This window comes from Pelophylax lessonae, assembly GCF_965119305.1.
Source record: "Pelophylax lessonae genome assembly, chromosome: 3".
Lineage (NCBI taxonomy): Eukaryota > Metazoa > Chordata > Amphibia > Anura > Ranidae > Pelophylax > Pelophylax lessonae.
Genome location: NC_138770.1, coordinates 381192207 through 381206183, shown reverse-complemented (window position 1 = coordinate 381206183; position 13977 = coordinate 381192207). Strand labels below are relative to the sequence as shown.

General features: G+C 44.4%; 1 protein-coding gene across 1 annotated transcript in view; it reads left to right on the top strand.

Moving 5' to 3' along the window:
- PNISR (PNN interacting serine and arginine rich protein) overlaps positions 1-13977 on the top strand; it is a 57789-nt gene that overhangs the window by 32097 nt on the left and 11715 nt on the right. Inside the window, exon 10 of the mRNA XM_082250250.1 lies at positions 4898-5065. Coding sequence (XP_082106376.1) covers positions 4898-5065 — 168 coding nt within the window. The remainder of the gene's footprint in view (positions 1-4897; positions 5066-13977) is intronic.

The window sequence follows — 13977 nt, the reverse complement described above, 5'->3', positions numbered from 1 at the left end:
ACCACCACAATGGACTCGAAATGAAACAAACAAGATGTGCTTTAACTGCAGACTTTCAGCTTTAATTTGAGGGTATTCACATCCAAATCAGGTGAACAGTGTAGGAATGACAACAGTTTGTATATGTGCCTCCCACTTTTTAAGGGACCAAAAGTAATGGGACATTTGGCTGCTCAGCTGTTCCATGGCCAGGTGTGTGTTATTCCCTCATTATCCCATTTACAAGGAGCAGATAAAAGGTCCAGAGTTCATTTCAAGTGTGCTATTTGCATTTGGAATCTGTTGCGGTCAACTCTCAATATGAGATCCAAAGAGCTGTCACTATCAGTGAAGCAAGCCATCATTAGGCTGAAAATACAAAACAAACCCATCAGAAGATGGCAAAAACATAAGGTGTGGCCAAATCAACTGTTTGGAACATCATTAAAAAGAAAGAACGCACCAGTGAGCTGAGCAACACCAAAAGACCCGGAAGACCACAGAAAACAACTGTGGTGGATGACCGAAGAATTCTTTCCCTGGTGAAGAAAACACACTTCAAAGCAGTTGGCCAGATCAAGAACACTCTCTGTGCCAAAGTCAACAATCAAGAGAAGACTTCACCAGAGTAAATACAGAGGGTTCACCACAAGATGTAAACCATTGGTGAGCCTCAAAGACAGGAAGGCCAGATTAAAGTTTGCCAAACAACATCTAAAAAAGCCTTCACAGTTCTGGAACATCCTATGGACAGATGAGACCAAGATCAACTTGTACCAGTGTGATGGGAAGAGAAGAGTATGGAGAAGGAAAGGAACTGCTCATGATCCAAAGCATACCACCTCATCAGTGAAGCATGTTGGTGGTAGTGTCATGGGGTGGGCATGTATGGCTGCCAATGGAACTGGTTCTCTTGTATTTATTGATGATGTGACTGCTGACAAAACCAGCAGGATGAATTCTGAAGTGTTTCGGGCAATATTATCTGCTCATATTCAGCCAAATGCTTCAGAACTCATTGGACACTTCACAGTGCAGATGGACAATGACCCGAAGCATACTGCGAAAGCAACCAAAGAGTTTAAGGGAAAGAAGTGGAATGTTATGCAATGGCCAAGTCAATCACCTGACCTGATTTTATGATTGTTAATCTGTCCCATTACTTTTGGTCCCTTAAAAAGTGGGAGGCACATATACAAACTGTTGTATTTCCTACACCGTTCACCTGATTTGGATGTAAATACCCTCAAATTAAAGTTGAAAGTCTGCAGTCAAAGCACATCTTGTTTGTTTCATTTCAAATCCATTGTGGTGGTGTATAGAGCCAAAAGGATTAGAATTGTGTCGATGTCCCAATATTTATGGACCTGACTGTAGGTGGGAGCAATTGAATTCTCTGCAAATATCATTTACCACCCTTTCATCATCTTTTGAAAGAAAGGTGGAACTTTCTGGTCCCGCCATCAATTTTTGAATTCTCTGCAAATATCATTTACCACCCTTTCATCATCTTTGAATGAAAGGTGGCACTTTCTGGTCCCGCCATCAATTTCTTCAAATTGTCTGACTTTCTGACCCAGGCAGGTAAAGATATATGATGGCCGGACCTTAAAGGTCATTTTGCAGGATTTTTAAAATTCCATGAGGTGAGTGATCTATACACAAGAAACTAAACATATTCCTTCTAATACCTTTTTATTGCACTATACCATCTGATTTATTGTGATTTACTTGGCTTTTTGAAAACCATAGCCTTGCCAACTACTTAGGCTGCATTTGTAGCAAAATGCATGTGCTAATGCTCGTTGCATTGACAATTCAAAACCTGTTTTTTTCTGTGCAGTGCAACACATTAGTGTGAACAAGTCTTACTGACTTGCTCCTGGGAACCCTATAGGTGGGATGCTAGGTAAAAAAACCAGACTGGCACTTCTCCTCTTGCAGGTTTTTTTCACAAGAACACAGAGCTCAATTCAGATTAGTATCCCAGGAGGCTGAACACCCTAGTTCAGGGATATGCATGCAAACTGCAGCCCTCAAGCGATTGAAAACTACAAGTCCCATCATGCCTCTGGGTGTCGTGCTTGTTGCTGGCAGAGTCTTGCTATGCCTCATGAGACTTGTAGATCTGCAACAGCTGGAGAGCTACAGTTTGCATATCCCTGTCCTAGTTCCTTTCGATGATTATTGTGAATAAGTCGAGTGTATGTTCTTGTGACCATACATTTTGCTGCACTTTGTGCACCTTTATGGTATAGTAGATCACTTATACAGAAAAGTGATTTTAAACGAATAATCACCTTATTTTATTCTCCAGTTTTAAAGTGATATATGTTAAATGGTAAACAGGCTTTTTTGACAAGTCTAGTAACTCACTGGGTCAGGCTATGGGTATTTTAGGTTCATTAATGAGTTAAGTCTTCAGCACATCCTGCAAGACACTTGGTGGTAAAAAAAAAAAATGAACAAAATGAAAAATAAATGTTCAGAAATTGGACAGTTCTCCCTAAACACTTTTCTTCCTGAAAGTTAATACATTTGAGCTTACATCACCAGGTTTAAACTTGAGTAAAAAAAGTGGGTCTGTGCAGTTTAGTGTAGTTAACCTACCCTACCTGTTTAATCACTCTGAGTGCAAAGTGTTTTAGCCATCCTGATTTTCTGTATTTTTACTTAAAGGTACATTTTAGGCATCGGCATGTTGTTATACATACACATTGTTTAGCTTGGACACATGTAACAATGTATATGACATACCTGGCTGGTGCTGCTGGAAATCACTGACATAGATACTGCTACTTCAGTTGAAAAGGTGTAAAATCCACACTAATGGAAAGTGGGGAGGGTGGCTGCGGCCTACCTGCAATAGAAGTATATACCTCTAAAAGGGGTAATATACTAATAATGGAAAAGGGGGAAGGTACTTGGCGCTGCCACTAAATAAAGGTAGATGTGTGGATGTATGCAAAGCCCCAGTGTGGGTAGTGAATATAAATAATAAGGTGCTGCTGGCAATAAACAAAATGTGCAAATAGTAAAGACTAAAGGCAATAAATAAATACAAGAAAACATGTACAATCAATGCATAATAAAATCATATACAAATATATTAAACTAGAGTGCAACAGATGTCCCGTAGTTGGTATTAAAATAAAGTGCAACAGTGAAGAGTGCAATTGCAAATAAAAGTGGCTAGGTGCACTAAATAAAAATTATAGTGCTCCTTTGTATAAAGGGGGAGGGGTTGGCAGTGTCCCCAGAGATGTAAAAAAGAAAAAGTGCCACTGCTGAGAAGAAATTACATAAAGTGATCTGTGACCAGAAGTGCACAAGTTGGACAAAGTAAGGAAAATTAATAAATAGTGAAGTTAACAACAGTATCAATATGGTAAGCAGGTAAGAACCAATGACACTTTAAAAATTGAGTGCCCTGTATAGGGAAAAAAGTGGCTAAGCAGTCCATGTGGAATCAAAAGTTCATAATCCGAAGAAAATGACAATCATCCAATAACGAGCCGTGATGGTTTAAAGTGAGACTTCTGTATACGGTGATGCGTGCAGGTGAATCCTTGTGCTCCCCCAATGAATAGCGCACTCACCAGATAAAGGTACCCCTACAGGGGTGACAAGCGTTGAATATCAAGAGTAGGAGTTCACAATAGCCTCAGTGAGGGGATATGCACTGTCTCCAGAATCCCATTAACCCTCATGGCAAGTAGCGGTCATATATACATTAGAAGGTCCGGATCCTTGGAGACAAGCTGGTGTAAGAGATTGCAGAGTTTGTAGTGCAGCTGTCTGGAGGGGTGAGGCACCTTCCTTTCTGTAGGAAGGTTATTTATATTATTATATATGAATATAAATTATTTATATTCACCACCCACACTGGGGCTTTGCATACATCCACACATCTACCTTTATTTAGTGGCAGCGCCAAGTACCTTCCCCTTTTTCCATTTTTATATTATTAGTATATTACTGCTACTTCAGTGATCGCCACTTGCTTCCGTGTCCAGTTTTAGCGATCCCCTTGTGAATATACGAGGCTGGCCGGTCAGTACAGGTGCCATTCAAAGAACGGCGTGCTTTTTCTGAATGAATAAAGGCGTTCTTATATCGGGGAAGTGGGGCAGTGATGTCAAACTCTCCACCTTGTCCAATATGAGAACGCTTTGCTATGCATTTTTTAATAAATGCTTTCTCTGAGTGGCGCTCATGTTGAGCTGATTACCTGTATTCACAAGGCATTAAGTTGCTCAGCATGGGACTCAGAAACAATTGTTGTATGCTGAAGTAGCAGTGTCTAATTCATTGATTTTCCATCAGCATCAGCCAGGTTTTGTTTTAGTCCAGTGCATTTTTTCTGCTTCAAAAACACATGCACAGTGTTTAACATGGATTCCTTTGGCCCTAGTTCACACCATTGCAGTGTGTTCCAGTGCAGTCAAGAAAAGTAGAACATGTTGCATTTGTTCTGTATGGACCGCATCTGGAATGCAGCAAAATGCATCAAACGCACTAGAACATTTCCTCAATTGAGATGAAAAAAAAAAGGGGGAAAATGCACTGGAACACATCAAAAACATGCATGCAGAGGCGTGCGTGGCGTGGCGTGAACCGGCCCTAATCTACTCCACTAACAAGCGTATGTATAGAAAAAGAAATGCTTACATTTGTTATGCAAAACTATATGGTCCGTTTGGCATTTTTATTCACATATGTTTGTATACAAGTAAAATTTTTGACACAAAAAAAAAGTTAACTTCAGTGGTAGATCCTCTAATGTGTTAAACAAGGAGATGCATGTGATCAAAACAGCAAAAGGAGTATATCAGTACCAGCATGCTGTGTACTAAAGAAGGCAGTAGGGTGGCACATCTCTCATTGCTGCTTGATGAACTGGGCTTTATGCATGCAGGTGGACTGGGTGGTTATGGATCTGCAGAAAGTGAAGATGAGAGGAGTGAAAGAGGTTCAGAGTCTTCTGATACTGATGAAGAGGAACTCCGCCATAGGATACGCCAGAAGCTAGAAGCCTTTAAACGAAAGGAAAAAGAGCAACAGTTACTTGAAAGACAGCAAGAAGGTAAAACTTTTTTATTTTTCTTCCTTCTTTTTTTTCTTTTCCCCAGACATTTTGAGTGAATCAGGAGAGGTGTATACATTTTGCCTGGATGCAGTAGGGGCACTGGTATTTGACAGTTTAATTATTGAGGGAAATGTTTAGCACAATTGTCAGGGCCAAACTTTGACTTGAAGTGTACCTGTGTATGGTCTAGGCCAGGGGTCTTCAAACTATGGCCCTGCAGTTGTTGAGGAACTACAATTCCCATCATGCCTAGTCATGTCTGGGTATGTCAGTTTTACAATGCCTCATGGGATGTGTAGTTCCGCAACAGCTGGAGGGCCATAGTTTGAGGATCCCTGGTCTAGGCCTTGAATCCAAGAGTTTTCATAGGAATTGGTGTGAGGACCAACACAGGTATTTGCACTTCATTACCGTTCATACCAGTAATCATTTTACTTCCTTTTTACACTAGGTAATGTTCCTTTAAAGGCTATAGCATGCACCTTTTCGTTTTTCTTCTGCATCTTACATGGTTCATAATCCCATTGGCAACGACAAAAAATATAAGTGCATCTTGACTTCCTGAACTCCAGATAAAATAATTGCACAGAATACACTTGACCCCATCTGTGTAACTCCTCCTTCAAGATGAGATCACCAGCATTCCAAAGGTTAAATCTTAAGCCTTGCACCAAATAGACATACTTTGTTCATCTGCCGCTATCCCAAAATAAATCATGCACCAGGGGATGCAAAACGCTTGACTATAAAAGAAAATAGGAAAGTATGTGAACTAACACAGTTTGACACTTTAATAGGATGAAATAAAATGCCCTCACATGTTGCCACATCAGAGAAGAGCTTTGTACTTGGTCTGATGACATTCGCAACACAACCGGTGGTGTAGCATTATTTTGAACTCCAAGCTGATTCCAAACCTGTGTGTGCTGACCGGTTGGGGAAAGTGAAAGGCTCCCTCACAAGGCCCACAGCAGGCTGCTTGCAGACTTGTACCATTGGATTACTCTGACAGGCTGGGGTTGCCGCAGGTCACGCCTAGGGCTACCTAATCGCTTGTTGCCCTACATGCACTCCTGCATCTTTTTTGTCAAACAAGCGCCATGTGTTTTTTTTTTTTTTTCTTTCATTCGTTGACGGACACAGCTCCTGATCATCTTAACCTTTGGGTTATACTGCCCCCTACAGGAGTAGGACATGAGGCAGAAAAAAAGTCTGGCTACACCCATTGGCAGTCCAGGGGGCATTCTCTCTCTCTCTCTGTCTCTCTCGGTCTCTCTCTGTCTCTCTCTTTTTTTTCTGCCTAGTCAGGAGATCCCTGGTCCTAGCAATTTTATTTTTAGATTTTTTTTTTTTTTCCTGTGAAATCTACAATAACTGCCAGACTGGATGATGGGCTGGATAACCTAGATCCAGTGGTCATCCCAGTCTGGCCAGCGAGTGCGTGCAGACTTCAGCTCCACGCTAGGCCAGCTGCGACATAGCCCCACCGGATGGGGCTGACCTGCGAGTTAAACGCCTCGCGAGGTCGCATACGACGGAGTCTAGGCCCGAGTCGCAGCGTTCCTCCTGGCTGACAGCCCCCCCATTTCAGTGGAGAGGAGGTTCTGTCTGGAGCAGTGCCCGCTTGGTTCCTGATATGGTAAGTGCCTGCCCCCCCCCCCCTCCCCCTGGAGTGTTTTGGGGTGGACGTGGGCCCCTCTATGGGACAGTCGGACCCCTGGGTTCCCTTTCTTCCCGTTAGGCACCCCCCTCATCGGCCTGATGGTCCCTGTGGGCCGTATCACTCCCCCCCCCCCTTTACTGATGCTGGGGCGGGCTGTGGGATGTCCTGGTCCACCGTCTGGTGTGGGGACAAGGTGCTGTGATGGGGGGTGGGGGCTGCGCTGCTGACAACCAGGAGATTGGCTGTGGGGGGAAGCTGTCCCTGGGAGGGGCTGCTGCCAGTGGCCCCCCGTCCTGCCTGCCCCATTTTCTGAGGCCTATTTTGCTCTAGTCTGTGTGCTTAATGCGTGGCGACCATGTTTGTTGTACACTGGCGGCCATTTTGCAGTGGTTTGCCATTGAAAATAGCGTCAGCCATGACAGTTTAAGCCCTTTGGGCGGTGATTTTGGTGGCGGGACCCCCTCCTCATCCCCTGGTGCATACTCCTGGATCCTTTCATTTACTGATGGGCTCGGGCAGTGCAGATTCTGGTGGCTGCGTTTCTGTGGGGTGGTGAATCTGGTGGGGTCCTCTCCCTCTCTGCTGAGGATCAATTGGTGCTCTGTGACTGGCAACCGGGTTTGGCTGCCAGAGCGGTGGGAGTTGTCCCTTAGCAGTGTTTTACACTTTTTTGTGGGGTCCCCCTGGTGACTCATGGAGTCTTTGGAGCATCTCCCCACCTGATCACCTCTCTGAGGCTGGGGGGCCCTCTGGGTCGCATCCATCCATCAATGCTCTGACGGCAGTTCTGGAGTCCTTTGTGTCCCGGTCGGAGTTGGCTTTTTTACCACAAATGTAGGTCACCCTGCTGGGTCTGCGACCACATGCCCTTAATCCTCAGATAGTGAGGTGGATTCCTCCTCTTCTGCAACTGCGTACGAAAAGGCGCTGGTGGACGCACTGATTGTAGCTGTACGTGAAACCTTAAAGATGGAGGACGCAGCTGCGATGGAGGCGCAGTTTCCCTTTGGCACTTACAAGCCATCCAGAGCAGAAAAGGTGTTCCCTTGCCCCTCCTATTTTGACAGAATTATCACTAAAAAGTGGGGACAACCACAATGTCCCCTTGGGGTCCCTAAGCAATTTGCTAGGCAATACCCCTATGAGGAGTCCCTTATTAAAAAGTGGACGGTTCCCCCAGTGGTGGCCCCTCCGGTTTCCAGATTTAACAGGTCAACCATTGGTTGAAGAGTCCCCAGCCTTTAAGGATCCGGCTGACAGGAAGGCGGAGGCTGTGGACTGCAATATGTACACTATAACTGGTTCGGCACTGAGGCCGGTATTCCCCATTGCCCTGGTGTCTCAAACTCTGACATAGTGGGCTAAGCTTTTACGCTGTGACCTGGAGGGAGAACAGCTCCCCCCTGCCTTTGCAGAGCTGGTGGACCAGCTGGTCCAGGGGCTGCAGTTTCTGTGATGCCTCTTTGGATGCGGCTCCCCTAGTGGCTTGGCTCTGTTTCGGCAGTGGCCGTTCGGCGTGTCTTTTGGCTCAAATGCTGGTCTTTGGACCAGACTTCTAAAAAGGCCTTGACTGACTGATCTTCCCTTTAAGGAGTTTGCCTGTTTGGTGCTACCCTGGATGACCTCATTAAAGGTCTCACGGGGGGGAGAGTACCTCCCTAAGGGTTGACTGACAAGGGATCTGGAGCCCTTCGGGTCCAAGCAAACTTGGTCTGGCAAGTCAAGAGGGGGCTTCTCCAGACCCGTGAACAAGGCCCCTTCAGCATGAAGATGCACCAAAACCCGTATCTGGAATGGGGGGTTGTCTTCATTGGTTTCCGGACCCGTGGACTCCCCTGGTACAAGACAAGTGGGTCCACGAGGTCATTCGGTCCAGCTAAAAGATTGAGTTTTATTCTTATAACAGAAACCTAGAATGTGTCGGCAGATAAGAACCATTTGGCCCATCTAGTCTGCCCAATATATCTGAATCCTATGAATAGTCCCTGGCCCTATCTTATATGAAGGATAGCTTTATGCCTATCCCATGCATGCTTAAACTCCACTGTATTTGCAGCTACCACTTCTGCAGGAAGGTTATTCCATGCATCCACTACTCTCTCAGTAAAGTAATACTTCCTCATATTACTTTTAAATCCTTCTGGAGATATGGCCTCCAGTACTGTGCACAATACTCCAAGTGAGGTCTCACCAGTGTTCTGTACAGCGGCATAAGCACTTCTCTCTTTCTACTGCTTATACCTCTCCCTATACATCCAAGCATTCTGCTGGCATTTCGTGCTGCTCTATTACATTGTCTTCCCACATTTAAGTCTTCTGAAATAATTACTCCTAAATCCCTTTCCTCAGATACTGAGGTCAGGACTGTGTCAAATATTCTATATTCTGCCCTTGGGTTTTTACACCCCAGGTGCATTATCTTGCACTTATCCACATTAAATTTCAGTTGCCAGAGTTCTGACCATTCTTCTAGTTTTCCTAAATTCTTTTCCATTTGGCGTTTCCCTCCAGGAACACCGTTACATATCTTTGTGTCATCAGCAAAAAGACAAACCTTACCATCGAGGCCTTTTGCAATATCACTTATGAAGATATTAAACAAAATTGGTCCCAGTACAGATCCCTGAGGTACCCCACTGGTAACATGACCTTGTTCTGAATGTTCTCAATTGACTAGAACCCTCTGTTGTCTGTCACTCAGCCACTGCCTAATCCACTCAACAGTATGGGAGTCCATGCTCAATGACTGCAGTTTATTGATAAGTCTTCTATGTGGGACAGTGTCAAAAGCCTTACTAAAATCTAGATATGCAATGTCTACTGCACCTCCACCGTCTATTATTTTAGTCACCCAGTCAAAAAAATCTATAAGATTTGTTTGACATGATCTCCCTGAAGTAAACCCATGTTGTTTTTCATCTTGCAATCCATGGGATTTAAGATGTTCCACAATCCTATCCTTTAATAGGGTTTCCATTAATTTGCCTACTATTGATGTCAGACTCACTGGTCTATAGTTGCTCGATTCCTCCCTACTAACTTTCTTGTGAATGGGCACGACATTTGCCAATTTCCAATCTTCCGGGACGACTCCTGTTACTAATGATTGGTTAAATAAATCTGTTAATGGTTTTGCCAGCTCACCACTAAGCTCTTTTAATAATTTTGGGTGTATCTCATCAGGACCCTGTGACTTATTTGTCTTCAAATAAGTCTTTAGACAGCAATCTTAGAACGTCTTCCTCTGTAAAGACACATGCATCAAACGATTCATTAGTCATCCTTTCAAGTGGAGGTCCTTCTCCTTCTTTTTCTTCTGTAAAAACTGAACAGAAGTATTCATTAAGGCAGTCGGCTAGCCCTTTATTCTCTTCTACATACCTTCCGTCCTTTGTTTTTAATTTAGTTATTCCTTTTTTTAATTTTCCTTTTTTCACATTATATATCTATTACCCTCCAGTAAGGTTCTTCCAACATGCGACTGTTCCAAGTCTGCTTACAGGCTCTTTTTTGGGGCGATGCAAGACCTTTTGACTTCGGAACGTTTTCAGGGGCTTTATTCAAACCTGTTTACAGTTCCCAGGAAGGAAGGCAATGTGCGTCCAATTCTGGACCTCAAGGCCCTTAACTGCTTTGTGCGGGTGCAGAAGTTCAGAATGGAGTCCATTCGCACTGTGATGGCATCCCTGCATCAGGAGGATTTTCTTGCCTTTATCGACATCAAGGACGCTTAACCTTCACATTCCAATATGTGTCGGGTCTCCTGCGCTTTGCCGTGTGAGAGGAGCATTATCAGTTTGTGGCGTTGCCCTTTGGTCTTGCCTATGCTCCTTGGGTCTTCATGAAAGTGTTGTTATAACAAGGAAGAAATTTTTCTCCTTATAACAATGAAGGATCACGGTACTGGGCTTTCTCCGACGACCTCCATCTGCGAGTGGAGTCTCCTTCTCTGGTGGAAAACATGGAAATCCCCATACGAGCTTGAGGGAGTTTGGCTGGATTCTGAATTTTTAGAAGTCTGCTCTGGTTCCATCCACAAAGCTGGATCTGGGTCGGACTCTGGACTCGGCCTTAGCCAGAGTGCTTTTTCCTCTGGACAAATTGCAGGCTGCAGATGGTCATTCCTCTGGACTTGCATGCGGGTACTGGGCCTGATGGTGTCTACCTTCGAGGTGGTTCCGTTTGCACAGTTCCATTTGAGATCCATGCAAGGGAGATTCTGACCAAATGGGACAAGAATCCGCAGGCTCTGGACATCAGAACCGGCTGATCTGGGGAACGAAAGAGTCCCTGATATGGTGGCTTTGTTATTCTGCTAGGCAAATGCTTCCTTTCCTTGTATTGGACTGTGATCACCACGGATGACCACTTGTCCAGCTTGGGAGGCGTCCTTGGCAAAAATCCTGCTCAGGGGATCTGGACACTGGAAGAGTCCAGACTACTGATCAATGTTTTGGAACTCCGAGCGATCAGACTGTGCCTGGAACATTGGACAGGTTGTCTTCAGGGATGTGCAGTGCGCATTCAATCGGACAATGCCATGGCTGTGGCTTATGTCAATCAACGGGGGGGGCACAAGAAGTGGAGGTAGCCAGCATTCTAAGGTAGGCAGAACAGTTAGTTCCAGCCCTCTCCCCTGTACACATTCCCGGGGTGGAAAACTGGCAGGTGGTTTACCTCAGTCGGCAGGCGTTGGACCAAGGGGCGTGGCCCCTTTATACGGAGGTGTGTCATCAGTTGTGTCTCTGCTGGGGAATCTCCGTGGTGGATCTGTTGGTGTCCCGGCTCAACAGAAATGTGCAGAGGGTTGTGGCTCAGTCACAGGATCCTCTGGCAGACGCCACTGATGCACTGGTGGCTCCGTGGGGTCAATATCATCTGATTTGCTTTTTTTTTTTTTCCTCCTCCCAAGCTTCTGCCAAGACTTCTACGCAGGATCGAGGCAGAAGGGATTCCGGTCATCTTAGTGGCCCTGGATTGGCCTCGCCAGGCTTGGTATGCCGATCTGGTCGCTGTTGTTCCTTGGAAGCTTCTTCTCAGGAAGGATCTGCTGTTCCAAGGACCAATCTTCCATCCTGCTTTACAGTCGCTGACTTAGACGCCTTGACTGTTGAGTGCCAGGTGCTAATGGATAGCGGTTAAAATAAAGGCCGTTTTGGGACTTTAAATGAGACACAAGCCAGGTATGGCTCTGCGTCTACATCCCTGTATATGGAAAATAAGGAAAAAAGATTGGGACTTTAAATGAGGTGCGTGAGAACAACCGGCCCTTAGTGAATTATACTCACCGACCAGTCTGCTAACAAACCGAATTGACCTGTCTAACAATGTACGTTAAAAAAAGGGGTTTAGTTAACACACATTTGCAAACGCATGTGTAAGCTGCAAGGCCCCTTCATAGCACCCTGTATTACTTGCAGTCCTAACACTACTAATTTATGAGTGTCTTCACAGTGGCAGGGTTCGTACGGTCATAAAAGTGGACGTGTTGGTATCTGCGGATGCTTCCTTTTGCTGCAAGGTTTTGCAGGCTGTTGTTTAGGGGACCTGAACCTCTTTGAGGGTGTATTGTTTTTTTCAGGTGTGCTCCAGTTGTTGTTTTGGTTGAGCTCCTGTTTACCTGGTTGGCTATAGTTAGCCTTGGGAGTTTATTTTCGCTGTTCCCACCCCTCATGTTTAACTCTAACCATTGGGACGTCCCAAAGCAGCAAGATCAGGAGCTGTGTCCGTCAATGAGCGAAAGAGAAAATGGGATTTTTGACTTACTGTAAAATCCATTTCTCTGATGTTCATTGACAAACACAGCACCCCCCACTCTGCTTGTAACAAAACGGAGTACATATATATATATATATATTAGAGCTGCACGATTCTGGCAAAAATGAGAATCACAATTTTTTGGCTTAGAATGAAGACCCCGATTCTCTCACGATTCTCAAAATCCGCCGCTGGGACCACACTTATGTTAAAGCAGACCGTCCGCCTTTAAAAAAAAAATACCGGGGTTATTGCAGCTATCTACTGCCATAACCCCGGTATTTAATGTCAAAATTCCGACGTAAATACATGGTGGGCGGTCCGTATATGGTGCACTGCAGGCATAACGCAATGGCACCCAGACCACATTTATTTTCTGTGTGCCCTGGCCTGTACCCACCATAACATTGTGATGAGGTAGGTTGTGGCGCTTTGTGTAAAGAAAAAAAACAATAGATATGCTGAATTTTATGCAACAAAGTCACCGCACACTTCACTGCATGTCATTGTACATTAACTTGATTGAGGAGAAAAGGGAGAAGTGCTTGGCGCTGCCAATATGTGCGTGAAATGGTAAAGATGCTTCACTCAATAGTGGGAGATAATAAATAGTTTAAATATCACAAATGTTATGCACGGATATGAAATGCAGTAGGTATATAAATAGATAAGTTAGTTCATAAATATTCTAAAGGTAAAATACAATGGTATAATACAAAACTTATATTCTGAAAACCAATATTAAGTGTATATGAAGAAATAAATAGTGCTATAAAATTTCATAAATATACTGCAATAAAAAGAGGGACGTGCTCAAATGAGTAATCTCGATCCCAAAAAAAGGGGGGAGAGAGTGCCCAGTGGGGTCCCCCAAAATCACAGTGGGATGACCCAAAAAAATGAAAAAACAAATGCCAAAAATGTGATACAAAAATGGTGACTAGGTGTCTGTTGAACAGGATATCTCAAAAGCAAAGGTGTGCTGGTGGGAGAAATGCGCAAGAGAATATGGTCCAAAAATGCACAGAAAAATGCATCAACTGTGTCCTCAAAAGCGCATGAAGGTATAACAGTCCACAATTACGATGAAGTGCCAAAATCACAGGTGCCGTGGGGTGGATAGTTCTAGAGTGAGGACTATGGTGCTCCCCTGTTCAGTGGGTCCGGTGCTCCCCTTTCTAGTAAAATACCGAGCTTACCAGAAAGAACTACCCCTGCAGGGGTAGAGCGCAGTTCGATATTAGTAGGGATCGCTCCCAAGGAAGAGGGGTCCGGTCACCTGGTCCACTTCAAATGTTCCAGTTCCCCGGGTCACAATTGCTTGGTGTATTAGTAGGGATATCCCAACTTTAGTGCTCCAAAAAAGCCATCCCAGGACACGTGTGTATAAAAAGATGCCTCCAAATAGTGAAATACCGCTAAACCATTTATTAATGCATCAAAGATAAAAACAGGTACTCACATAAAAACAGTGATAACAATCACTCAA